This window comes from Dendropsophus ebraccatus, chromosome 6, assembly GCF_027789765.1.
Source record: "Dendropsophus ebraccatus isolate aDenEbr1 chromosome 6, aDenEbr1.pat, whole genome shotgun sequence".
Lineage (NCBI taxonomy): Eukaryota > Metazoa > Chordata > Amphibia > Anura > Hylidae > Dendropsophus > Dendropsophus ebraccatus.
Window position 1 is genome coordinate 38,871,719 of NC_091459.1, and position 27,227 is coordinate 38,898,945.

The following is a 27,227-nucleotide window of genomic DNA, read 5'->3' on the forward strand; positions in this document are numbered from 1 at the left end:
AACTTTTTTTTTCTATTTCCAAGTACATTGTACCAAGCAAGATAATTTTTGTAACATGGCAACCAATCACAGCTCCTTTTGAGAAATGAAATCCTGTGATTTGATGCGCTCTATTTGAGACAAAAATGAACCTAATTTTTGTCTTAGATTGATAAATCTGGCCCAATATTTCATTGAACTAGGAGTTTTAACGATTGTGCTGATATGTTTCACAGCAGCGATTATAATAAAGGTGGGCACCACAAAAATGTAAAAAACTAATAATAAGATGTGCCGCCCCTTGCCCTATTAAAAAAAACTGTAAATGACCAAAAGAAAGAAAGGACCATAGGGTATGTAAGTAAGGCGCACACCTATAGTAATATATAAAATAGCTTTATTTACACCGGCTACAAAAATTAAAAACATCTTCAATCGCAAAATGGCAGCCTCCTAACATACAGGAGGTTGCTCACTACTACAAACACAAGCTGAATGAACTGAAGTGGGACTAGACTTTTTTTCTTTTAAGTTGGTGGGACTTCTCCTTTTAGGCACTCCTATAAATACTGCATATCAGAAACAGGAAATTAGTAAAGAAAAATCCAGCCTATTCTAAGTAGTACATTGATTAACAGAGTTATCTGAACAGCATAAAAGGTCCTACCTCTTCTGCTCTCTGGCGCTCCACTTCCTCCATCTGATGGTCTCTGCTGATAACCTCTGCAGCGAGAGGGGGGTGGGAGCAGGGCCGTCTTAACCATTGGGCATGGTAGGCGGCTGCCCGGGGGCCCATGCGTCCTAGGGGGCCCCTGCCCTGTGTCATATTCCCTGGCCCTTTAACTGGGAGTGCTCCTGATCAGCGCTGGTAGATAGGGGCTGTGCACAGCTCGCTCTTGTGGCCGGAAGCTGCATTCTGCTTCCGGTCACTAGAGGTCTCTCTCACCCCCTGCATTCCCGTGCGGAGCAGGAGAGTGACGTCACCAGCAGAGCCCTGAGAGGAAGGAGAAGCTGGAGGCCTGAAGCACAAAGCCTGAGTGAGTATGTGCTGATACCAGAGGGGGGAGGAGAGCTGGCAGGGAAGGTGTTAATCATGGGAGTGCTCTCTGCAGGGATGCAGACAGGGCCGTGGGTGAACTGGTAAACAGGGAGGGGGAGGGATCGGGGGTGTAACTCCTCTGAGTGTGTATATATCTCCATTCAGTGTATACAGAAATGTATTATATACTTATCCTCCTCCTGAGTGTGTGTATATATCTCCATTCAGTGTATACAGCAGTGTATTATATACTTATCCTCCTCCTGAGTGTGTATATATCTCCATTCAGTGTATACAGCAATGTATTATATACTTATCCTCCTCCTGAGTGTGTGTATATATCTCCATTCAGTGTATACAGCAATGTATTATATACTTATCCTCCTCCTGAGTGTGTATATATATCTCCATTCAGTGTATACAGCAATGTATTATATACTTATCCTCCTCCTGAGTGTGTATATATATCTCCATTCAGTGTATACAGCAGTGTATTATATACTTATCCTCCTCCTGAGTGTGTATATATATCTCCATTCAGTGTATACAGCAGTGTATTATATACTTATCCTCCTCCTGAGTGTGTATATATATCTCCATTCAGTGTATACAGCAGTGTATTATATACTTATCCTCCTCCTGAGTGTGTATATATATCTCCATTCAGTGTATACAGCAGTGTATTATATACTTATCCTCCTCCTGAGTGTGTATATATATCTCCATTCAGTGTATACAGCAATGTATTATATACTTATCCTCCTCCTGAGTGTGTATATATATCTCCATTCAGTGTATACAGCAGTGTATTATATACTTATCCTCCTCCTGAGTGTGTATATATATCTCCATTCAGTGTATACAGCAGTGTATTATATACTTATCCTCCTCCTGAGTGTGTATATATATCTCCATTCAGTGTATACAGCAATGTATTATATACTTATCCTCCTCCTGAGTGTGTATATATATCTCCATTCAGTGTATACAGCAGTGTATTATATACTTATCCTTCACCTATCACTCCATTGTTGTCTCCCTGTATGTATACTGTATAATACAATATACAGGGAAACAACATGGCTTATATATATACAGAAGGGCAAAACAACATGTCTCATATATACAGAGGGGCAACAACATGACTATTATATATGAACCATGTTGTTTTGCCCTTCTGTATATAAAAGCCATGTTGTTTCCCTGTATATTGTATTATACAGTATACATACAGGGAAACAACATGGTTCTCATATATAATAGTCATGTTGTTGCCCCTCTGTATATATGAGACATGTTGTTTTGCCCTTCTCTATATATAAGCCGTGTTGTTTCCCTGTATACTGTATAATACAGTATACACAGACTCCCTGTATTATACAGTATACAGGGAGACAACATGGCGTATATGCAGAGGGACAGCAACATGTCTCATATATAGAGAGGGGCACCAATATATATTAATTAGGCTTTTACCCACCACCTGTATACCCCACATATACCTGTACCCCCCATATATATATTTGTACACATATATCACTATTATAGGCTATATAACCACCTACCTACTGCTCCACCCTTATACCTGTATCTATATGGTAGATAAATAGGTGGTAAGGTATATTGCCTGTAATAGTGATATACTGTATGTGTGCAACATATATGACAATCACTATTATAGGCAATATACAGTGGTGCCTTGGATTACGAGCATAATTCGTTCCAGGACCGTGCTTGTAATCCAAATCACTCTTAAACCAAAGCAAATTTTCCCATAAGAAATTATAGAAATGCAGACAATTGGTTCCACACCCAAAAAATAATGATTTATTATTCTGAATAACATGTAAAACAGATGAAACAAACATATTGTGATATTATAAGTTACTGTACAGTAATGGAGCGGATGGGAAACACAAGGGCTGATAGAGACTGCAGGGAGCATGAAGGAATGAGCAGGACAGATGTGGGCACATACATGCTGCACTCTCTGTCTGGGGAGAGAGGGGTTATAGCTATGGAGAGCTTACCCCCACAGTCCTGTCCCCTGATGTAGGCCCCAGCCTGAAGTGGATCTGCTATGACTATGAGGTGAGGGAGACTTCCTGGGTCAGAGTACAGGGCTGTAGACCCCGCTATTCAGACCATGCCCCTCCCCCACTCACGCTCCCACCCAATACAGGGAGCTCTTAAACCAAAATAATGCTCTTAAACCAAGTCACAGTTTTGAAAAACTGTGAGCTCTTAAACCAAAACGCTCTTAAACCAAGTTACTCTTAAACCAAGGTACCACTGTACCTTACCAGATAAGAGGGGCAGCGGCCGCTAGGGGGGGGGGGGGGGTTAATTCGCACCTCTGCCCAGGGGCCCATAATGCTGTTAAGACGGCCCTGGGTGGGAGCATACTGTGGACACTGCAGGCATTGTGTGCAGGTAACACTACGCCCACACGCAATGTCCAACAGCTGCCTGATATGGATGCAACATCGGTAACATTGACCACAACGGATAGAGAGGAAGTGGAGAGCCGGAGAGCATATGTAGCGAGGTAGGACATTTCTGCTCTCTGGATAACCCCTTTACTACGCAGGTACCTGAGAATAACACACACCTTGTCAACCTTTTCTTCTGGTTCATCCTCATTTAAAAATTCCCGTTTTGGATATGGTATTTGACACCCTGCAAATACACTGATGAAATAAAGTGAGTAAAAAGTAGTGCAAAGTAGACAATTAAACATTACTACATAGCTATATTTACATGATTAGCATTTCATTTCACTGTAAAAAAGAAAGACATGCTAATTGTACCGTTGTACGAGATGTTAACATAGAAGATTGTCAGCAGAAAAAGACCACTGGGTTCATCTAGTCTGCCCTTATATTATTTCCTCTCTTATTTTCTTAGAATAGATATATGTTTATCCCAGGAAGGTTTACATTCTGTTATTGTGAATTTACCTACCACATCTGCTGGAAGTTTGTTCCAGGCATTTACTACTCTTTCAGTAAAGTAATATTTTCTCATGTTGCTTCTGATCTATCGCCCAGATAACCTCTCACTTGATAGATATATGTTTATCCCAGGAAGGTTTACATTCTGTTATTGTGAATTTACCTACCACATCTGCTGGAAGTTTGTTCCAGGCATTTACTACTCTTTCAGTAAAGTAATATTTTCTCACGTTGCTTCTGATCTATCGCCCAGATAACTTCTCACTTGTTCTCGCGTTTAGTTTTTTACTAAAAACACTTCCCTCTTAAACCTTATTTAGTCCTTTAACATACTTTTTGATTAGAGATGAGCGAACCGGGTTCGGGTTCGAGTCGATCAGAACCCGAACGTTCGGCATTTGATTAGCTGGGGCTGCTGAACCTGGATAAAGCTCTAAGGTTGTCTGGAAAACATGGATACAGCCAATGACTATATCCATGTTTTCCACATAGCCTTAGGGCTTCATCCAACTGCAGCAGCCACCGCTAATCAAATGCCGAAAGTTCGGGCTTCGGATGGACTAGAGCATGCTCGAGGTTCGCTAATCTCTAGTTTTGATCATGTTCCCCCCTTTCTCTTCTTCCCTCCAGACCATACAGATTCAAATCCTTTAATCTTTACTGATGTGTTTTTTTTTTTTTTTTTAATATATTTTTTTTATTTTCAGTTTTTTTCAAAAATAATGTATACACACATGGCGAATCCAACAATTCGCCTCAATGTAAGGACAAAGGATTTAGAAACTATTTCAAGACCCACAAGGATGAGGTTCATAAAGTGAATATCACATACACTCAGGTCCATAAAGTAACAGTATATCCTGGGAAGGATCCCTGGCCTGGAATGAAGACGTTTGCTATCATACTATCAAACCCCTACTAACCCCTCCCCCTCCCTCCTCCCCTGTGCCCACGTCCAGAGCTCGTGATAAGATACCTTTTTCCAAATGGGTCTTGGACATCTCAAAATCCCGCTAGATTCTTAGCCTCCCCAGTGTTCCTGCCACATCCTTACGCATGTACCATACCGAATCTTTGAATGGTGTCATAATATGGATAATTTCTTCCCGTGAAAGAAATGCTAAGATAAAGGTTTGCCATTTCTTGAAAAACCCCTTGGTCAGTTTGTTTTAGACCTGCATACCTCCATTTGGTCCCATACCATATACTTCTTCACTTGTTCCACCACGTCATTGGGGGAGGGCATTTGTTGGACTAGCCAACGTGACAGAAGGCACCTTTTTGCCACTAAGACAAAGACATGAACCAACTTGGTCACCTCTCCGTCCCCGGGTAACACATGTAACACTAAAAAGGAGGGTTCCAAAGGAATAGAGACACGGAGTTTATCCCTCAGCATGTCCTTGAGATTTAACCAGAAGTGCCTCGAGAACGGACAGGCGACCAATCCGTGGAGGAGGTCAGTGCCCCTTTCATTACATTTGGGGCAAGCCTCTATCCTATCAGGGTGATCCGGGGTTCTTGGGAAAGAAAACCCATAAGTAGCGTGGTGCATGATTTTAAACTGGGTCTCTCTCCATGTCTCGCACACCACTGCCCTACACACCGCCGACCATCCCTCCAAAACCGGTTTATACAAGTCTGTTTTTGCCAACTTAGATTCCCAGTATTTGAAGATACCCTGCGCAAACTGCACGGAGGAAGACCTCCTAAGAGACCAGTAAATGTGGGACAGGGAATGGATCGGGTTTTCTGACTGAATCAATTCCTGTAGGAAATGAGACCTGAAAAGAGGTGCGACATTTGACAATCTGGTTTTGAGAAAGCCCATAATCTGGTTATATAACAGAAAGTGGCCATTCCCCAATCCATACCTGTCCCTCATCTCCGGAAAGGTCAAGTATCTGTGCTCAGAGGAGTGTAGCAGATGCTGGACGGTCATTATGTTCTTACTTTTCCAGACTGTGTGAAACATATTTAGCACCTCCGTGCGAAGTTCGGGGTGGGACCAAAGGGGCATAACTCCACCTATCAGGAAGGGGAGCCCCGCCCCCTTTAGACACGCCCTCCACGCCATTATGGAGTCCCTGAGTCGGGGATTCCGTTTGACCGACTTCGGGATAGCTGAGAACTTGGTGAATAAAATGGCCAGTAATGACCAGGGGGCGGCCATGGCGGCCTTCATTGTAATATTAGTGTAAGGTGTCCCCCCCCCGCGCCCAGTCCACCCCATGGCGGAGCAGGCATGCTTGATTATATGAACGAACATCGGGAAAGTTAAGTCCCCCCTGGTCCCGGAAGAGCATCAGTTTCTTCATTGCTATACGAGGCCTTTTGCCTCTCCAAATAAACTTTACAAAAGCTGAAGTTAACTTGTTAATGTCTTTGTGGCGCAAGAGAACTGGGACGGTTTGCATTGGATAAAGTAGCCTAGAGAAGGCGAGCATTTTAAGCAAATGACATCTCGCCATTATGGGGAGTACTGATGTGTTTTATGCCTGACATCCTCCCCCAGCATATGATTTGCTTTCCCCAGTGCCTGGCTGTACTGGTGACTCATTTTAAATGTTCATGTTCCATTTGAAATAAAATTAAAGCCCTTTTAATCTTCTGCTTCTCCAGCATCACCAGTAAAGTGCTCATTGGTCTGCATTTACATTGCTAAGGCTGTGTTCACACGTGAAGTAACATAATAAAAATGCAATGTGAATGCATCATGTAATTACAGTAATTGACCATTTCACTGCAGCGCTGCATCACTTAATTGCAGTAATTATTCATGTAATTGCCGTCCTTCCTTGTGTTACTGCAATGAAACTCCAATGTGTGTGAACATACTCTAAAACTGTCACAGCACCTGACTGACTACACCATCTGACTACAGTAGCCACATGTACATTCTGAGATCACTTTTGTGGTAATTCTTTGGATAAACCGCTTGCTGCTAGGCTATGTCACAGCTACCCAAATTTAAGCACGGACTGGGACAAGACAACTGATCAGTCAACCCTGGACTAACAGAACATTTAAAAGAGGGCTATTTGCTTTTCTTTGCTATGGGATCTGCTATGCAGCTGCAGATTTCTTTGTTTTGTTATTTTGGCTATGATCCCATTTCATTCAAAAAACTGCCCAAAATACTTTGTATGAACCAAGCCTAAGGCTTGATTATTGTCAACCTTATTTTTCCGTTCCCACTCTGTTATTAGCTGTTTTCTGCATGAGGCTGTGATTCCAGACAGTTTTTTCAGCAGCTTTTTTTGTTTGTTGAGATTGTAAAACATCTGTTTATGGCCCCCCCAAAAAATTATATATATATATATATATATATATATATATATATATATATATATATATACACATACAGTATATATGTACGGCATAGATCAAATATAATGTATTAGATATCTGGAGCACAATTTTATTTTGAATAGAACACATTTGTCCCATTTCCGAGATGGACAACGTACAGTACGCTAGGAACCACACAGGAAAATCCAGGAGTCAATTTTAGGCTAAGTTCACACGCAAATTGCAACATCGGTCATGATTAATTGAAAATATACATTTCATCGAAGTCTATGGAATCCTGGACAGAGTGTATATACTCTGTATACACTTAGTCCGGGATTCCTTGCAGCCGCACGAAAAACTGACATGTCAGTTTTGTGCAGCCGCTATTCATTGAATAGCGGCTGCACAAAACTGAATGTGCAGGGAATGTAAAGTGCGGCTCTGGATGCACTTTACATTTTGTGCTATAGGTAATTGGAATGCGGGCACACCGGAATGTTCCCGCATCCCAGTTCAAAAGAAATGAAGTTCATCCAGCCGATACTGCATTACCAGCCGGGATGAACTTCACTGACATCGGCCGTTCTGTCACACGGAACAGCCGGTGTCTTACGTTGTGTGAACCTGGCCCTAAAGGTGAAACTAACACAAGGTTAGAAGCATCTAAATTGCTGTTGTTTCCCAATAGCACATGGGGCGCTGGGGATGAAGATCATTTTGTTAGGTCACGGAACGGCTGGTCTTTAAAAAGATCATCCCGGCCGGTACTGCAGTACTGCGGTACTACAGTTCTGATGCGGGCGCATCTGTGCGCGCCCGCATCAGAACTCCCTGCAGCACACTATGGAGCAAGCGTCACTCCACAGTGTGCACTGACATGGTCTTCTTCGGCCGCTATTCACTGAATAGCGGACGCAGAAAACTGACATGTCAGTTTGCGGCACCGCTAGGGATCCCGGCCAGAGCGTATACTATGTGTATACGCTTCGGCTGGGATCCCATAGGCAGCAAAGGCACGTATATTATCGTAATAATCATTTTAATAATATTTTTCAAAAATATACGTTGTGTGAACATAGCCTGAATGTGTATCAGTAGTGCTCCGTGCTTCAAGATAGCGATCCATGACGCAAATTCAGGTCCGCACAAGGACCTGAGCTTTTTTTTTGTGGCACAGATCGCGGCCCCATACACACGTACTGACGTGTGAACGGGGCCATTGGATCTTGTTGGCTCTATGTTCTGTCTGCAGTTGCAGGTTTACAACTGTGGAAAGAACCACGAACATATGAATAGGGCCTTAGAGCAGGCTGATGGCTGTATAATACAACTGGCACAAATGAACTCAGCCCGCCCCATCAAAGTAATGTGGGAATGCATCCAGTCTACACAAGTTTACGCAGTTGGTTTTATTGTTATGTTGGGTATTTAGCACATGGATTCCATCCTGTCAATGCTGACTTAAAAGGGTTATTAAATGCTACAAAAACATAGCCACTTTCCCTCTCTCTTGTCTCCAGATTGGGTGGGGTTTCAAACTCAGGTCCATTGAAGTAAATAGAGCTTAATTTCAAACCGCACCTGAACTGGAGACAAGAGATGGGGGAAAGTGGCCATGTTTTTGTAGCGCTGGATAACCCCCTTTAATATGCCATAAAGATGTTACATAGATAACTCTACATACATTATACTATATCCTCCCAGTACCGTAATTACTCTACAATAATGTTTTCATGCATACAAAACCCTTAGACTACTTTCATACAGCAGCACATAGGTCAGTATTATGCATCAGTATTTGTAAACCGATACTAGTCATGGGTGCAAATTCTTGTCATACCTTTCCTCTATAAAAGGTTCCGCTCCTGGTTTTTACTGATGCAAAATAGTGACCAAAGTACTAATATGTGAAAGAGACCTGAGGGTCGGCACATAAAGCTGTAACTTTGTCACAGAAAGAAATAACGTTTGTTTCCATTATGCAGGCATTTTTAATAATGTGTTCTCCTCTTATCTTATTGTACTCGTTTTCATTTCCTACACAGGAGCAGATTGTTTCAATGTCATCCTCAAAGTCAATGACACTGTTCTATATTGTGCTACTGGATCAAGAGCATAGACTGTTGGCTCCACGGGACATAATAGACTGGCAACAAAATGGGCAGGCCGAATATTATGTGTAACACAACATTATTATTAGAGATGAACAAACCTCAAGCATGCTCGAGTTAATCCGAACCTGATCGTTCGGCATTTGATTAGTGGTGGTTGCTGAAGTTGGATAAAGCTCTAAGGTTGTCTGGAAAACATGAATACAGCCAATGACTATATCCATGATTTCCACATAGCCTTAGGGCTTTATCCAACTTCAGCAGCCACCGCTAATCAAATGCCAAAAGTTCGGGTTCGGATGGACTTGAGCATGCTCCAGGTTCGCTCATCTCTAATTATTATATAAGTTAATATACTGTGATTGTAATAAAGAATACTTACTCAGATGTAGGCAGAGGATCTTCTTGGAAGTAGAGATCCTGTAAAGCTTGCTCTGATGTGATCCTTTTTGTGGGGTCCATAGTTAAAAGTTTTTGAAGCTAAAATGAAATATTGTGTTTAGTTACCATAGACCAAAATAAAGACCATACAACACACGGTGATCTAGCTGGAGGACAGCATTAAACACAATTGCAGATCTCCAGGATGATTGTCAGAAAAAGACCACTGGGTCCACCTAGCTTGCCCTTTTAGTATTTCCATTCTTATTATCTTAGGATAGATATAGGTTTATCCCAGGCAGGTTTACATTCTGTTATTGTAGATTTACCAACCACATCTGCTGGAAGTTTGTTTCAAGCTTCTACTACTCTTTTAGTAAAGTAATATTTTCTCATGTTGCTTCTGATCTTTCCCCCAGATAACCTCTCACTGTGTCCTCTTGTTCTTGAGTTTAGTTTTTCTTAAAAACACTTCCCTCCAGAACCTTATTAAGGTCTTTAACATACTTAAAGGTTTTGATCATGCCCCCCTTTCTCTTCTTCCCTCCAGACTATACAGATTTCAATCCTTAAGTTCTTAAGTAGCCAGACTATGGACCCATTCTATTTTATCAATATCCTTTTTGTAGGTGAGGTATCCAGAACTGGACACAGTATTCCAAATCTGGTCTCACCAGAGCTCTATACAAAGGGCTCACAATCTCCCTCTTCCTACTTGGTTATACTTCTAGCTATACAGCCCAGCATACGATTTGCTTCCCCCACCGCCTGGTTGCACTGGTGACTCATTGTAAGGCTCTCAGAAATCACTACCCCTAAATCCTTTTCCTCTGCAGTCTTTGACAACACGGAACTGCCAATATGATACTTACAGAATACCTCCTCCCTAAGTGCATTATTTTACATTATTTTGCCATTAATGGTTTAAATCCTGTCCATGCCAAAATCAGCTCTCTATGCATGACTTTTCTTGTTCAGCTTGTGCTTACTACAATGCTTCTAGGTAATAGACAATACGCAGCATGTTCAAAAAATAATACCACGGAACAACCAGCTGAAACCTAACTTTTATTACAGATCAATAAAATGGTACCACCAATCCATGAACAACACATGGATAAAGTTACACAACCTCGCACATTGGAAATTAAATGGGGAGCAATGTTTTAAATAGGGACCTATTAGTAAGAGGAGGCTGCTGTAAAGTGATCTATATAGCATCGCAGCGACATGTGACACCTGTAGATAGGGGAGACAATAGCAGTTCTTAAAGGAATGACTTCTTCAAAGGTCACAGAGTACACACAGTAATGTTTAAAGTAACACTGTCACCCCCTTGTGCATTCTGACATCTCTGCACAGGTGTAAAGGGTAAATTTAGCGTTTTTCATACCTTATTTCATATCATACGTCATGGTGCTAGTTCAAGTAAAAAGTCATCTTTTATCAACTGTAGATTGTATTACGTGGGCGTGGCCTCGCGGCATTAGCGCAACTTAGCCCGTAAAGGGGGTGGGGTCTAGACCTTTCGGTCAACCTGTTCCAATGGCCGGTGAGGGGGTGGGGCCAGCTGTGGCTTTGTGGGTGGGGCTAAGTGGCGCTAATGCTGCGAGGCCCCGCCCACTTTACACAATCTGCAGTTGATAAAAGATGACTTTTTACTTGAACAAGCACCATGACGTATGATATAAAATAAGGTATGAAAAATGCTAAATGTACCCTTTACACCTGTGTAGAGATGTCAGAATGCAAAAAGAAGGTGACAGTGTCACTTTAACATTCATCTTTAGGAGTCAGACTCTGTCAATTGTCGTCTATGTGCCCAGGAAACTTGCTGTAAAGCATGTCACTAAATGCTGTTAAAACAGCTCAGACAAGATGGCAGCCCCTATAGCAAGGTACAAAAATTTGTCAGAAAATAGAAACATGTACTTACCTTCCTGGCTTCAGCGCTGCTCCGAGTCCCGATCCTCAGCTGCATCTAGGTCTGCGTGGAGACCTGAAACGTTATGTGTCAGGCGGGCTCAGCCAGTCAGTGGCAGAGGCAGGACACAACTACAGCCGCTGACTGGCTGACTTGGAACGTCACATCCCAAGTCCCCTCTCTAGACAAGGAAGCAGCAGGGGATCAGGACCAGAGCGCCAGTATGTGAACACCAGTGTGGGAGCCAAGGAAGTAGGTACATTTTTTTTTTTCACTCACCCCCTCCCCAGCAGTTTTGGGGGAAAAAAATCTCACTGCCTGGAATTCTCCTTCAACTAGTCATAGGTAGAGACCTGCATAGAATCTTTAAACCGATAACTAAAAAATTGCCGTGCATTGCGGATTCACTACGTAATTAGCAAGGCTAGAAATAATTGCTGCAGTATCCATCAATATTTATTCATGTTCTGTTCTTCAGATTCCTAAATGAAGGGTTGAATAATTGATCAGTCCATAATATACATTGCTAATTTCTCTTTAGAGGTTACATTCTGTATATGATGACAGGAAAACACACAAGGTTTGTGGGAAATGATTGGAAATGGGATAGTGGTTTGTAAATATTTGTGAGCCTTAAAAGCACTGACACAGCAATTGTTCAAACATAAAGCACAGAGCTGGTCGCAGCAAATATACGGCTACCTTTCTAATACAAGTCATAAATAATACAGCCAGAAGCAGTGCAGCTAGCAATAGCACAAGGTATAAGACAATCTATATGGAAAGAGCTTTTATTGCTATGCAAACAATGCTAGTAAAACAACAATAGATAATATTATTAACAAACCAGTCTATACAACTAAAGAGCTTGTGAACTGCATTATTTACATTTATTTTCCTTTATAAAATAGATAGATTTGGTCACAGAGGACAAGTCAGTCACTAACCAGGTCAGAAGCTAATGCTGCCCTCATACATTAGATATCCACAATGTATATATGTGACCCCTAATCGTAAGTGACAGGGAATACGATTATCAGGCATGTTGCATTCTATATTCACCTTATTTAAAATGTTGCTTAAATAATGAATATGATAATATTCACAATTAAAGGGGTACTCCAGTTATTTTTTTAAACTGGTACCAGAAAGTTATAAAGATATGTAAGTGATTTCTAATTAAAAATCTCCAGTTTCCCAGTACTTATCAGCAGCATGTGTCAGACTGGAAAGAATACACCACTTCCTGCAGGTCATACAGAACCTGATAATTACTGGAAGACTTGAGATTTTTAAATAAAAGTGAAATACAAATCTGTATATCAGCTAGAGAACCCTTTTAAGATCAGGAAGGTTCACTTCCAAACATAGCTAACAAATGCAATAGGACAACATAAGACAAAAAGAAAACAGTAATAAAGGCCCGCAAGGCATACATATTGAGCCAGAATATTCAAATAAAATTAAATACATTATTCTGAGTATTTTGGTAACTGTAGGGTATGGAGACTCAAGGCCTCACACCATACAGACTTTATCTTTACAACCTATATGCTGGTATATTATTTATTTCATATGGTATTACTGTATTTAATAAAAGGGCATTCTGGCCAAGACCCCTTGTTGGCAATGCCTGGGGAGGGAAGGAAACAATAACATACACTTCCTCCCTGGCTCCAAAGCTGCCGTATGCCTTTCGCTGCTCTGGTCCCCCAGTTTGCGTCTGCTTCCTGGTCTTAAAAAGTGACGTTGCAGGCCCCTTCATTCATTTAGTGGCAGGCATGGGACATCGCTACAGCCACTAAATGGCTGATTGGGCCTGTGACATCATGTCTCAAGATCAGTAAGCCGCTGCACACTGGGGGACCAAAGCACCAGAATGTGGGTGGCAGCGATGTAGTGCTAGCTTATGTATAAGGGGATAATGCTCATTACACGCTAAAATGCAATTCCCTACTATAACAGTTCATCTAGCTCAACACTGAAGTGATAAGTTTTATTAAACAGGATGTTAATTTTTTAAAATTTATCTACTTACCAGAAGAAAAACCTTACTATCAGGCTTCACCTTGTGTTTTTCCATATATTTTATTAAGCTACTGTTAGCATACCTGCAAATTAATTTGGGTAGACATATAAAAAATATTTTATTGGTAATGCAATCTTAAGAGCACTTAGAAAACAGTAGTGCAACCATAATATATATAGGATGGCCGGGTACAGGCAAGAGAGATGGAAAAGGAAAGTAAAAGTTGATTGTGGTCAAAACCCTAGAAGCCTGGTCGCCCCGGATTGCCCAACCCACCCCCGTAGTACTTCAGGGTAACGGAAAGGGGGCATCTCTATGATTGCCCCAATGAGACAGTTCTATATCTGGGAGAGGCAAGGAAGTCCAGCCATGCAAACCAAGTGGAAGTATATGTGGAGGCTTCTTTGGGGGAAACAGCAAGAAGCTCCTCCATATGCTGAATGTGCGTAACTTCCTTGAACCATTCCTCCAGCGACGGGATGTCTGTGAATCACCAATGTCTGGGGAATACCGTCTTGGCCGTTTGCAGGAGATGGCATGTAAGCAATTTTTGGTATTTCAGTCTTTTAGTCAGGAACCTTGTACCACCTAGAAAGGATTTTGTAGCAGGTTTCCTGCGCCTTCGTGGCAATAGTCCCCTTATGTGTAAGAAAAAAGCATCTGGACCATTGTTCCTCGGTAAACTTTTTACCAAGTTCGGTCTCCCATTTTCCACAAAAGGGAGGGGGGGTCTGCTGACCTACCTAAGTAGACTATAAATGGTAGAGATCGAGTGTGGCGGAGAAGAGGTAGCCATACACAAGTTTTCAAAATCAGTGAGGATGTAAGAAAGGTGTTTGGAGGAGTAGAAATGCTTAAGTTGTAGGTATGCAAACGGTGCCCGGGGGACAACATCTTCTTTAAGAATAGAGTTGAGGGGTTTGAGTGCACCCTTAGCCAAAACATGGACAAAGCGTAATAGAGTAGATTTAGAAAACCCTAAAAAGGGGATGCGCCAGGGGGGGAACTCAGGATGGTCGGTAATCGTCAAAAGTGGACCTAATGGATCTATCAGGGAGTTTGCCATGCGGCTTATGTGGAGTCTAGTTAAGGTATGGCAAGTGGAAAAAGACATGGGGGGAAGTTATCAAAGTAAAAAGATGTATTTTTAGGCGTAAAATGGCCGTTTTGCGAATAAAATATTCGCATCTGGCCTTTTTACACCACCTTCACCAGTGTGACGGGGAAGGGGCACGGACTCTGGGTCCGCTTCATTTATTATTTTTCGCAACGAAAAATGATAAGGGAACCTTTGCCAGCTCTGAGCTGGCGTAGGTTTCCTGGCGCACACACACTGGTGCGCATGGGATTTATGTAGAGGCAGTGTGCCTCTACATAAATCTCCGTACTGTCGGAGCTGCTGGGACATTTTTACGGCGCAAAAAATGTCCCCCATGGAGTAAGTATCCAACAATGAGAGGGCCCAAGTTCGTGGGAGCGTAGCTAAGGATTTATACGAAATTGTTTGGGCTAGGTGAACCCACAGTTTGGTCCCCTTATTGTGGATCATATCCAGGACACAAGCGTGGACACACGCAAGGTAATACAGGCGACAGTCCGGAAGTCCTGTGCCTCCTAGAAGTCAGCCTATTCCAGTCCAGAGGCCCACGCGAACGTCCCAAAGCAGTGTTGAAGCTGATGAAAAAATGAGGAGGGTAGAGAGATGGGTATGGTTTGTAATAAATGCAAGAGCTGAGGCAATAGGGTCATCTTAATTATGCTAATTCTCACAAACCAGGAAAACTCAGAGCGATCCCACAACTCTAAATCTCTAAATGTGTCAGAAGGTGGGAGAAATTGGCCAAGAAGAGAAGTGAAAGGTCATAGGGGAGCTTATTCCCTAAATACGTGATCCCAGTATTGGGCCAAACAAAGGGGAAGGAGGTCTAAAGAGAGGAGACTGTTTGATTAGGTAGGGAAACATTGAGAGCCTCAATGGCAGATTTTGGGCAGATTTATTTTAAAGTTCGACCATCCTCTGAATTCCGAGCAACGGTCCATCAGGGAAGGAAAGGGATACCTCGGGGTTCGTGACGTACACTAATAGATCATCGGCAAAAGCCGAACACTTGTACTCCTTACCCCCCACCGTGATTCCATGGATGCATGGGTCTGCCCGAATAGAGGCCATCAAGTGTTCCATGACCAATGCATATAATAAGGGGGGCAGGGGGCATCCCTGGCGGGTGCCGTTGTGTATTGGGAATGAGTTAGAAAGTGTCCTGTTAATTTTTACTTGGGCCATTGGGGTTTTGTAGAGTGCCATAATTTTGGCCAAAAAACGTAGAACTTTATTTTTGTACCACTGGTATACCCATTCCAAAAATAGTCAAACTACAAAGAGTTTCTAAAATCTTACGTGGTTCTTCTGAAGTCTTTTTGAAGAGTAGGATATTCCGGCATCTTCCTGATATCTTCCCAGTCCTTATCTGAACAGAAAGCAAAATTTTACTATTTTACTTGGGGACAAATCAATACAATTTATAACAAAACTTGTAAAGTATGAGATCATTTATGCAGACACCTTATAACTAGATAGGAAACAAAGTAGCTGATATAAAGTCATACTCAAACATAATTACAGAATGCAGCATCAAACAAGTGCTCATGTAAGTAGTTTCATCAAGTATCTCATCATATGACCCAACAAAGGGCAGTAGTGTTATTGATAATCTTGCAAACTGTCCAGACACCTTTGACTTTGTAAGATATGAATGCGCACTTCCACCCTTGTATGGTTTATCACATAGGAAATTTTTGTTCAGTGAACACATCATTCCTGGCAGAAACACAGCATCTATATTTACTTACAAATGCCACCAGACTTAAAGGGGTATTGCCACCTTAACTAATTTATTTAAACTTGTAGGACACATCAAGCTAAATATTTTTGCATATACACTTGTTTAGCAAACTTGCCTTCCTCTCCCAAATGCCAGCTCTTTACCCCCAATTTTTGACAGCTCATTGTCTAGGTTACAGACCCCCGCTGCTCTAAAAGCAGTGGTCAGAGTGATATATAAATAGATATAGTGTAAATGTGTAGAGTTATAGTGTTTGTATACTGTAATATATATATGGAAATTTATGGAAAACTTAAAACATTTATACTAGTGATATGATAGCATGATAGTTGGGCATCTAAGTAGAAGCAGCAATGGTGATTTCCTTATATAGAACAATTTATTGAAACAAAAAGCCAACACCAGTGATGGGTATACCCCAACAAAAAATGTCAATGTCTCAAAAACTTGTCATGCACCCTTGAGCATCATTTACAGCTTGACAGCGACGTTTCATGCTGATCACAAGCCAAACTAAATGTCTGCCGAGACATGGCACCCCACTCTTCTTGAAGGTCGACCATCAGGTCATTGAGGTTCTGGGGTACAGAGTTGTGAGTTTCTACACAGCCGATCATCTGATCCCATGGGGTTCAGGTCTAAAGAAAGTGCCAGGCCTCTCCATGTGAGGTCCCCCAGTCTCCAGCAGCCGTTCCCCAATGATGACACCTCAATGAGCTGGAGCATTGTCCTGCATGAAAATGAAAGTAGGTCTGTATTTTTCATGCAGAAGTAAACTCACTGGATTAATGATGTTATTCAGGTAGTATGGGCTGTCACTGTACCATTCAAAAAATTTAGGGCAGTTTTGTATTAACTAGACACACCTGCTCACACTGTAACTAGTGGGCCTTAGTGCTGTTCACTGATGAAAGTCAACTCATGATGGGCAGAAATGATGTCCGCCAACAATATTGGAGACGTCAAGGACAACGCTATGCGTCTGTTGTAATCAAATGAGCCTTTGGAAGTGGTGGTGGTGTTACAGTGTTTTGTGAGTAGGGTATACCAGCCAGTCCATTGCTTTCAGAGCAGCGTGGTTATAGGTAACTTTGACAATGAGCTATCAACAAGGTGAAGGAAAAAAGGGGCATATCTGTAGGAGGCAAGATGTGCCCTACATGTGTGAAAGGTTCATGTTCCACCTCTAGGACTTTAACCTATTGATATATCAATATCAACTCCCAATCACAACAACCCCTTAATGACATTGCAATGCCATTAAGGGGTTGTAGTGCTTGAGAGTTGATATTGATAATGTTCAGCTTATTTTGGCATATTTGAAATAAAAAGTGCCTGAGCAGAATAAATCTAATGTTTTGTTCTGGTTAAAGGGAACGCAAGACAAAGGAAGATTATGCTGTTATAAGATGTTTATATGTCATATTGCAATAAGGTATAGGGAAAATGCAAATGTATACAGTATTAAAACAAATTCTAGAATTCCAAATACCAAAAAAACAAGACATGCACCCATCTTTTAAAGAATAAACTTCATCATAGTATATAGCTAATGATCTGCCAATAAGTGTCAAAGTCTTATACCTGCAGGAAACCCCATTACACTAAATATACGATCCAGCTGGTCATGATGGAATGGGTTACTTGTCTTGATATCTTCTTGGCGACAATGAAATATGGGTTCGGATGTCAACAATTCAGCAAAAATGCAACCAATAGCCCAGATATCTGTTAAAATAAAAAAAAGTTGTCTTGGCATAAGTATCCTTGGCAAAACATTCTACCACATCAACTATTTAAAAGAATGGCCACAAACATTTTGATTTGTTGCAATATCTACATTTAACCAAATAAAAAAAACACTAACTTGAAAAGGGCAATAAAAATAAAACCTAAAGTAGTTTGCGCTGGTCTCTGCAGTTTACAGTCGGAGCCACAGTAGTCGGAGGTTGGATGATGACCTCCAGACTCTAATTGTAAGGAGTCATAACTTTTTTTTAGTTTTTCAGTAGATATATAACAATATAAGGGGTTATTTTTGAGGAACCAGCTGAATTGTTTTATTGTCACCATTTTTGGTTATTTATAATAAGGTAATTAACTTTTATTAATTTAAAAACAGTTCTAATGCTAGTTTTCTTGTCATTCATTGTGCACTGTGGACATTTGTTTGAGGCACAACTTCTTTTTATTATTTTTCTGTCAACCGTAGTTTTTATCTGTACCATTTTAGGGTACATAATGCTTTTTAATCACATTTTCTTCGGAGGGAGGTTTTTTTCCTATGCATTGGTACAAGAATCAGAGATAACTCTGATCCTGGGTTAAACAGCTGAGATCAGCATTATCTTTGAATGGTGTGGACAATGCTCCTGTATGCCAAACATTTACATTGCTGGGCACAAAATGTAGCTGCTTTACTTTAAGGTTACAAACCCACTTGGCGGGTCTGCAGCGAGTCTCCATGCTGCGTTTTTGCAGCGAGACTCGCTGCAGATCCCGGCCCTATGCTTTTAAAGGCAGACAAACACGCAGCAGGGATGTACATCCCTGCTGCGAGTTTGTCTGCAGCCCTCCCCATTAACCCCCCGGCCGCCGGAGCTGATACTTCACCTGATCCCGGCTCCGGCGGTTCCCGATGTCTTCAGCAAGCCGGAGCGGGGACCAGGTGAAGTATATGCTCCAGCCAGCCGCCCGCAGCCCCGGCCGCCCGATCGCCCCCCCGCAGCACCGATCGCACGCCCCACCGCAGCAACGATCGCACTCGTGCGATCGGTGCTGCGGGGGGGCGTGCGATCGGTGCTGCGGGGGGGGGGGGGGGTCGATCGGGCGGCCAGGGCTGGGGGGGGCGATCGGGGCTGCGGGCGGCTGGCTGGAGCATATACTTCACCTGATCCCCGCTCCGGCTTGCTGAAGACATCGGGAACCGCCGGAGCCGGGATCAGGTGAAGTATCAGCTCCGGCGGCCGGGGGGTTAATAAGGTGGGCTGCAGACAAACTCGCAGCAGGGATGTACATCCCTGCTGCGTGTTTGTCTGCCATTAAAAGTATAGGGCCGGGATCTACAGCGAGTCTCGCAGCATGGAGACTCGCTGCAGACCCGCCAAGTGGGTTTGTAACCTAAATGTTCAGCAGAGGTCACTAAGGAGTTTAAAAGGAATGTATCACCAATGATATTGTTAACAAATTAAAACCAAATGCTAAAAAAGAATTTTTCGAATCTTTTTTTTTCTGATTGTAGATTTTTTTTAAAAATCTTATTTCTGTAAAGAGCATGTGAAGGAAATCTTTATAAAATATGAATAACAAAAAATTTGATGTAAAGGAAACCTGTGACCAAGACAATTCTATCAAATCTATCGCCATCGTGTTATAGAGCAGGAAGAATTGAGCAGATTGATATATAACTTTGTAAGAAAAGATTCAGTATAACTTGTAACTTGATTGATTAAAATCTTTGATCATTCTGTGTTAAGGAGTCCAGTGGGCGGTGTCACTCAATGGACTGGAATCTAACATGGAAACATCAGTAATTTCAATCAATAAATTACAAGTCATACAGAATCTTTCCCCATAAAGATATATATATATATATATATATATATATATATATCTCAATCAATCTGTCTAGCTCCTCCTGCTCTATAACACGATGCTAATAGCTTAGGTAGCATTTTCATGGTGACGGGTTCCCTTTAAAATTGCTAATTATAACACATATTAATAACAATAACAATTTAAATGGCTCAAAAGGAAACATATAACTGACTACTAAACATATTTCTAATAATTGTAATATTACAGACCAATTCATGAACGTGGTCATGAAGCCACTACCTAGTTTGCTAATGCTGGACGTCTGATTTTACAGTTCATATTTTGAAAAGGACTTATTTATCTATTGCATTTGTTTTTCAATTAAAAAAGAGCTGGAGGCAGGTACACTTTGTAGTTTGGTAGAACAAAAATACTGTCCTTTGGAATACATCATGTTTATACAACTGTGTAATTGTTCAGGGATTAGTTAGCTTCAGTTCAGTGGGGAAAGAAAAATAATCTTTCCATTATACTGCAAGTAATATGAGACTTCTAAAGAGATGGTACTCAAACACAGAAGTCACTGCTGCAGTCATTGCTGCCAATACATAAGGCAAATAGTGTAATAAAAAAAAGCTATAGATAGTCATTTGAGAGTCTACAGTACCCCGAAACAATGTTTTCTTGGTTTCAAAAGGAGCTTTTTTCCTAGCTACACATAAATGTGATCAAACATAGTGTGTGATAAAGTTCTGAATATGCAGCACCAGGGCAGTGGAGTCGGTAAAGCGCAGCGCCGACTCCAACTCCGACTTCTGAATTTTATCACTCCCGACTCCTGCATAAATGGCCAGTCATATAACAGGGGATTTATTTATCACACCAGCTCAGCAGCTTCTCCCTAATGTCCCACATGATCCTGGGGCGACTTCTGAGGGAATGAGGAAAGATATAAAGCAGCTTCTCCTGTGTGTGCAGTGGATGTAGCCAGTCTCCGTGTCCTAAACTACTCACAACTAGACTAGATGGTGATCTTTTCCTGCTGACAATCTTCTATGTTTCTAACTAAATATTCACCATACACACAGAAGCACTGCTAACAATGCCAGATACCTGTAATATAGAGAGGTCACTGTGGGTGTGGGGGCACGCCATAGCGCGCGCGCACACACACACACACACACACACACACACACAGCCTGCTGCAGCCATAGCATACACACACACACACACAGCCTACTGCAGCCATAGCACACGCACACAGCCTGCTGCAGCCATAGCGCACACACACACACAGCCTGCTGCAGCCATAGCACACACACAGCCTGCTGCAGCCATAGCGCACACACACAGCCTGCTGCAGCCATAGCGCACACACACACACAGCCTGCTGCAGCTATAGCATACACACACAGCCTGCTGCTGCCATAGCACACACACACAGCCTGCTGCAGCCATAGTACATACACACACATACACAACCTGCTGCAGCCCTAGCATACACATACGCAAAGCCTGCTGCAGCCATAGCACACACACACACAGCTGCAGCCATAGCACACACACACACACACACACACACAGCCTGCTGTAGCCATAGCATACACACACAGCCTGCTGCAGCCATAGCATACACACATACACACACAGAGCTACAGCAATAGAACACTGAAGAAAAACATCACATTGAGGACAGAGGTTACTGCTACACTACTTATGTCTTCTCCTACTCCTCTATATAGCACAGGATATCTTCATATTACACTGCTGCTCATATACAGTCATCCAGCATCCAGGAAGAGAACAGCACAGATCTCCCCCCACATAATGGACTCTTTCAGCTCAGAAACAAACTGACAAATAGTGACTGACAACTTTTCCTCGACCACCCTTATCTAACAGGGCCAGTGTCCTATTAGAATGTTGATCATGATATATATTGATAAGCAAAAATACATATCAAAACTCAATTCTAAATTGTTCTAAGATTTTTTTTAAAGCTGGAGTCGGTACATTTTTTCCTGACTCCGACTCCAGCCAAAACTAGCTCTGACTCCACGACTCCAACTCCACAGCCCTGTGCAACACACTGGATCACAGTTTAAATGATGCCTGCAGCATGTGAGCATTGTCTTGTATACAATCTTTCAACAAATATGTAATAAATAGCTAAATATATTTATACAGTGGTATATCGGTTTAAGAGTAACTTGGATTGAGAGCACTTTGCAAAAAGAGCTCACAGGTGTTTCCCATCCTTTCCATTATAGGCATATAATGTGCCTGCACTTAAACTCAGCTGTACACACTGCTGCTATATTCTGCCTGCACTCACACTCAGCTATACACACTGCTGCTATATTCTGCCTGCACTCACACTCAGCCATTCACCCTGTGATTCTTACTTCCTGATTGGTCCATGCTGAACACAAACCCACTTCCTAATTGCTGTCATGTGACCACACAGACCTGCTACTCTATTCTGGCCTGTTGTACTTATAATATGACATATTTAGCTCTTTCTAAATGTTTGTTTCATTTGTTTTGCATGTTCTTCAAAATAAAAAAAAAATATATTTTTGGGGTGTGAAACCAATTGTCTGTATTTCAAGGTTTGGTTTAAGCTTTGGTTTAAGAGTGATTTGGATTACAAGTTTGGTCCTGGAACGAATTATGTTCGTAATCCAGGTCACCACTGTATATCTCAAAAAACATGTCTAGTCCCAGTACAATAAATAATAAAAAATAAAGAATGTTTACATCGCAAATGTTCCTGTGTACAACAATTAACTAGACGCAAGAATTTCCTCCACTCATTCCTGACATAACAGCGGGAGTCTAGCTTGGCACAGAGTGAATGATCGGAAGAAACACACAAATCAACAATGCAAAGACCCAATCAATTTTCTACTTGTAGGTTCTAAGGCCGTTATGATTATATTTCAAATACAGTATATACAGTGCTATATACAAATACAGTATAGCCATGCTAAAAAGTCAAGCAAGTATTTAAGGAGGGTGACACTGTAATGAATGTTAAAATACTCAGTGCATATCAAGTCATTTTGTCAACAAAAATACAGTATATAAAGTCTTTAATGTGATGAAACGCAAACCATTTAAGTCTGCTACTGCTACTCATACATATGGAGATCAAGCCAAGGAGCCAGATGCTACTCACTCAGTATGGTGTGACTGGCAAATGGCCAAGCACATTTCAGATAAAGAATCCATCAGCTATTTCTGGTATCTGTTACCTGAAATGACTTTCAGGAAAATGTGAGCAGTGCAGTGGGTGAGCAGACATCACCATTATTTATTTCCTGTTGTTTCCTAAGTGACAATGTATTCCACACAACTGAACAAAGACATAAGACAGCCTTATATTATTACTGCAACTTGAGCATGCTAGAGTCCATCCAAACCCAGAAGCAGGGACAAGACACTACAGTGAGCCCTGATGCTGAACCCACCAACTGTCCCTACCTACTTGCCTCAAAGGGCCCAAGGTGGCCGTGGACAACCACAAAGACGCTCCCTGTACTACATACGTGCACACAGAACAAGACAGACAAACAAACAATATTAGATAGTCAAACAAGCAAGGTCAGAACCAAAAGGGTAGCGTAGTACAAAATCAGGTAACAATAGGATAGTCAAAAAGTCAAAGCCAGGGGTCAAGTAACAAAGTCAAGCAAGCAGAGGGAGTTAGGACGGGAATGCAGGAATAGACAGGGGGAAGCTGGGACCAGGATATGAAACCTAATAGCCAGCGCTAGGAGACTGCCTCAGCTTTCGTTTATGATGACCAAGAACCCTGTCCGGATCCCCATTGGACCCAGCGCTCTGATCTTCCAGGTTCCAGACAGGTAGAGAAACGAGTCAGTCAAAAGACTTAGGGTCCTATTCCACGGGCTGAGCAGGGCCCGATCAACGATGTAAACAAGCGCCGATCTGACAGAACGCTCAGCCAATCACTGGCCGCGGCGGTCCTGGCCAGTGATTGGCTGAGCACTCTGTCAGCTCAGACAGGCCGCCCTGAAGCTGATGCTGTGGCGTGGGACCGGAAGAAGGAGAAGACCTGCGCCTGGACAGGTAATGTATGATGTTTGTGAAATCGTCGGTCGCTCTCCGCGCCCGCTATTCCATGTAGCGATGCGCGGATGGTGATTGATGATTTTAGGTTTCAACCTAAATGAACAATCAGCCGATGACACGATCATCGTCTGATCGTTCTCTCTATTCCACAGAGCAATAATCCGATTCGGCCGATTTTCGCTCTGTGGAATAGGCCGATAAGGTTCAAGAGGGGAGTGTTTTTAGTAAAAAACTGAGCTCAAGAACAAGAGGACACAGTGAGAGGTTAGTTGGGGGAAAGATCAGAAGCAATGTGAGAAAATATTATTTTACTGAAAGAGTAGTAGATACCTGGAACAAACTTCCAGCAGAGGTGGTTGGTATATCAACATTAACAGAATTTAAACACGCCTGGGATAAACATACATCTATCCTAAGATAATAAGAAAGAAAATACTAAAAGGGCAGACTAGATGGACCCAGTGGTCTTTTTCTGCCGTCAATCTTCTATGTTTCTATGAATAGGCCCCTTACTCAGCTGTATAATCAAGTCTAGCAGTGATCAGTTTATCTCCTGCATTGCCAGGAAACTGAGAAGCAAGCGGGTGTGTGACACAAAAGTACAAACAGGCCCAGTTCACACCAGGCTACTGCACATTCCTGACAAGGGAGCCCTGGAAAGCTGTGTCAGTGTCCATGTGCTCCATGCAGCTCTATGGCTCCATCCAACTTCTTTAGTCACCAGTATTCAAATGCTGAGAATAAGGACGGACTTGAACATGTTGGAGTTGTTCTCATCTTTAGTCATTACAGCAAGCACATAAAAGCACACATACATACACATTGTACTGCCAAATTTATTTAAAAAGATCCATTTGCACTAATTTACAAAAAAATATAGAGAAAAATAAAATAGATTAAAAAAAAAAAGAACACATGTAGGTGATTACAATTAGAGATGAGCAAATGAGATTCATACAACTAGTTCGTACAACTATTTTGATGAAAGCGACCGAATGTTTTTTTAATGGTGAGCTTTCACATAAAATACATACAACTGCTTTCATGTGTGGTTATATCACTTTAAAGGGTAGTTCACAAAAAAAATTCTTTGAAATGAACTGGTGCCAGAGATTTGCAATTTACCTTTGCAATTTATTAAAAAATCTTCCAGTCCTTATCAGCTGCTGTATGTCCTGCAGGAAATGGTGTATTTTCTAGTCTGACACAGTGCTCTTTGCTGCCACATATTTCCATGTCAGGAACTGTCCAGAGCAGTAGAAAATCCCCATAGAAATCTTCTCCTGCTCTCTGGACTGGAAAGAATATCACTTCCTGCAGGACATACAGCAGTGGATAAGTACTGGAAGACTTGAGATTTTTTTTAATAGAAGTAAATTACTAATCTTTGGCACTCTGGCACCAGTTCATCTACAGGAAAACTTTTTTTGGTTGGTGAACAATCCCTTTAAACATCTCACGCATAACTCCATGCTTTTTTCTGTGACTAAACATGGTACATAAAATAATATAAACCATTGCAAAAAGTTAAAAAAAAAAACAACAGATTTACTTCTTGAATGATTTATTTGGAATATCAATTATATCAAGGAAATGTTTGTCCTGCATATGACTGCTGAGCAGCCAACAGAGCACTGACTACATTTTTGTTGGATGGGAACTATTCATGGTGATGATAACTGGTGTTGACAAAAATATAATTATAAAGAACATAAATGACTGCACCTGATCAAACTCCACATTCTTCTAATCCCACCAACCCCATGGTCATCATCAAAAAACAAGACAGAAATGCCCAGTGTCTCCCTCTAATAAAGCACTCAACACCTGGAGCTGTCACATCTAGCATTTTCCACACTGCTAAGGAACGCAGCTGGCATCAACTGTTTAACCAACATGTTTTTTTTTTCTGAGCATGGAATGAAATGTCAGCTATTATGTGGCCATGGCATTAGGATAATGTCCACAAAATATTTGCAAATTTGTGAGTAATAGTGTAAAGTTATCTAAGCGGAATTCACTAACTTTTGCCCTTATTCTAACTTTTTTCTGGGATATACTAAAGAACCCTAAAATAAAATTTTAGTTTTAAAAACACACATACATTTTCAAACTATTCACATTCTTAGAGATGTTTTTTTCTGAATTCAATGTTTGACTATGTTCACACTATGTTCCTCTTTATCATCTTCTGCCTAAAATGTTACTGGCCAATACTGCTCCACAGGGAATTCTGGGAAGAAAGGATATGCAAAATAGCTCTCCGTTTATGTCAGTGTTTCACTCTATCTGAGAGTCATGGAACATTGACTGGGGATCAATGCCAAACCAAACATTTTCTCCAAATGGAAAGACTTCCCTTCTGCAGACAGCTGTTTTGGGGTTGTTGCCCCTCTTCAGTGCACAGTGTGGTGTCATGCTGTACTGTACTGACACACAGTGTCAGTACAGTAGTGCGAAGATTTAAAGCAAATCTGTATCCGTATACTTCCCCACCCCACCACTTCAAACTACTGGTACCGTTGTGCTTGATCAGAAATCCTAGCCGGATGTGTGCTCCAAAATGTGACTCGCGCCATTGTTTTTGTAAAAATAAATGTTTATTCTTCCCCAGAGGTGTGACGCGTGGCCTAGAGAACCCGTGCCCAAAGCCTGTGACGCCTCTTTTGTGTTCTTCTCCACCCCTCTTAACTGAAGTTCCGCCCCTAGCTCACTTTCTTCTATTAAACCCTAGTAGAGGTAGGGCACATCCACCAGAGTGATCCGTAGCGACGAAGGTGCACAGATGATGCAAAGCTTCCTTACCTAAGCTACCATGTCAGTTCACCTATACCGTCTTCACCAGCATCCGGGAGTAGAGATGATCGAACAACGCTGATGTTCAGGTTCGTATGAACTCGAACCTTCAGTATTTGACTCCCACAGTCTTCCCGTTCCATGGCGAAGGTGGAGACAGCCCGAGTCCGCCTGGAAAACCGGAATACAACCTATAGCCCAGGCTGTATCCCTGTTTTCCAGGCGGGACTCGGGCTGTCTCC

The 27,227-nt window shown here is 41.8% G+C and overlaps 1 protein-coding gene across 1 annotated transcript in view; it reads right to left on the reverse strand.

The window, feature by feature from the left end:
• CDK19 (cyclin dependent kinase 19) overlaps positions 1-27,227 on the reverse strand; it is a 123,093-nt gene that overhangs the window by 12,372 nt on the left and 83,494 nt on the right. The window contains exons 7-11 of the mRNA XM_069973632.1: positions 18,139-18,282; positions 16,110-16,179; positions 13,721-13,793; positions 9,760-9,857; positions 3,630-3,708 (exon numbers count right to left, since the gene is read on the reverse strand). Coding sequence (XP_069829733.1) covers positions 3,630-3,708; positions 9,760-9,857; positions 13,721-13,793; positions 16,110-16,179; positions 18,139-18,282 — 464 coding nt within the window. The remainder of the gene's footprint in view (positions 1-3,629; positions 3,709-9,759; positions 9,858-13,720; positions 13,794-16,109; positions 16,180-18,138; positions 18,283-27,227) is intronic.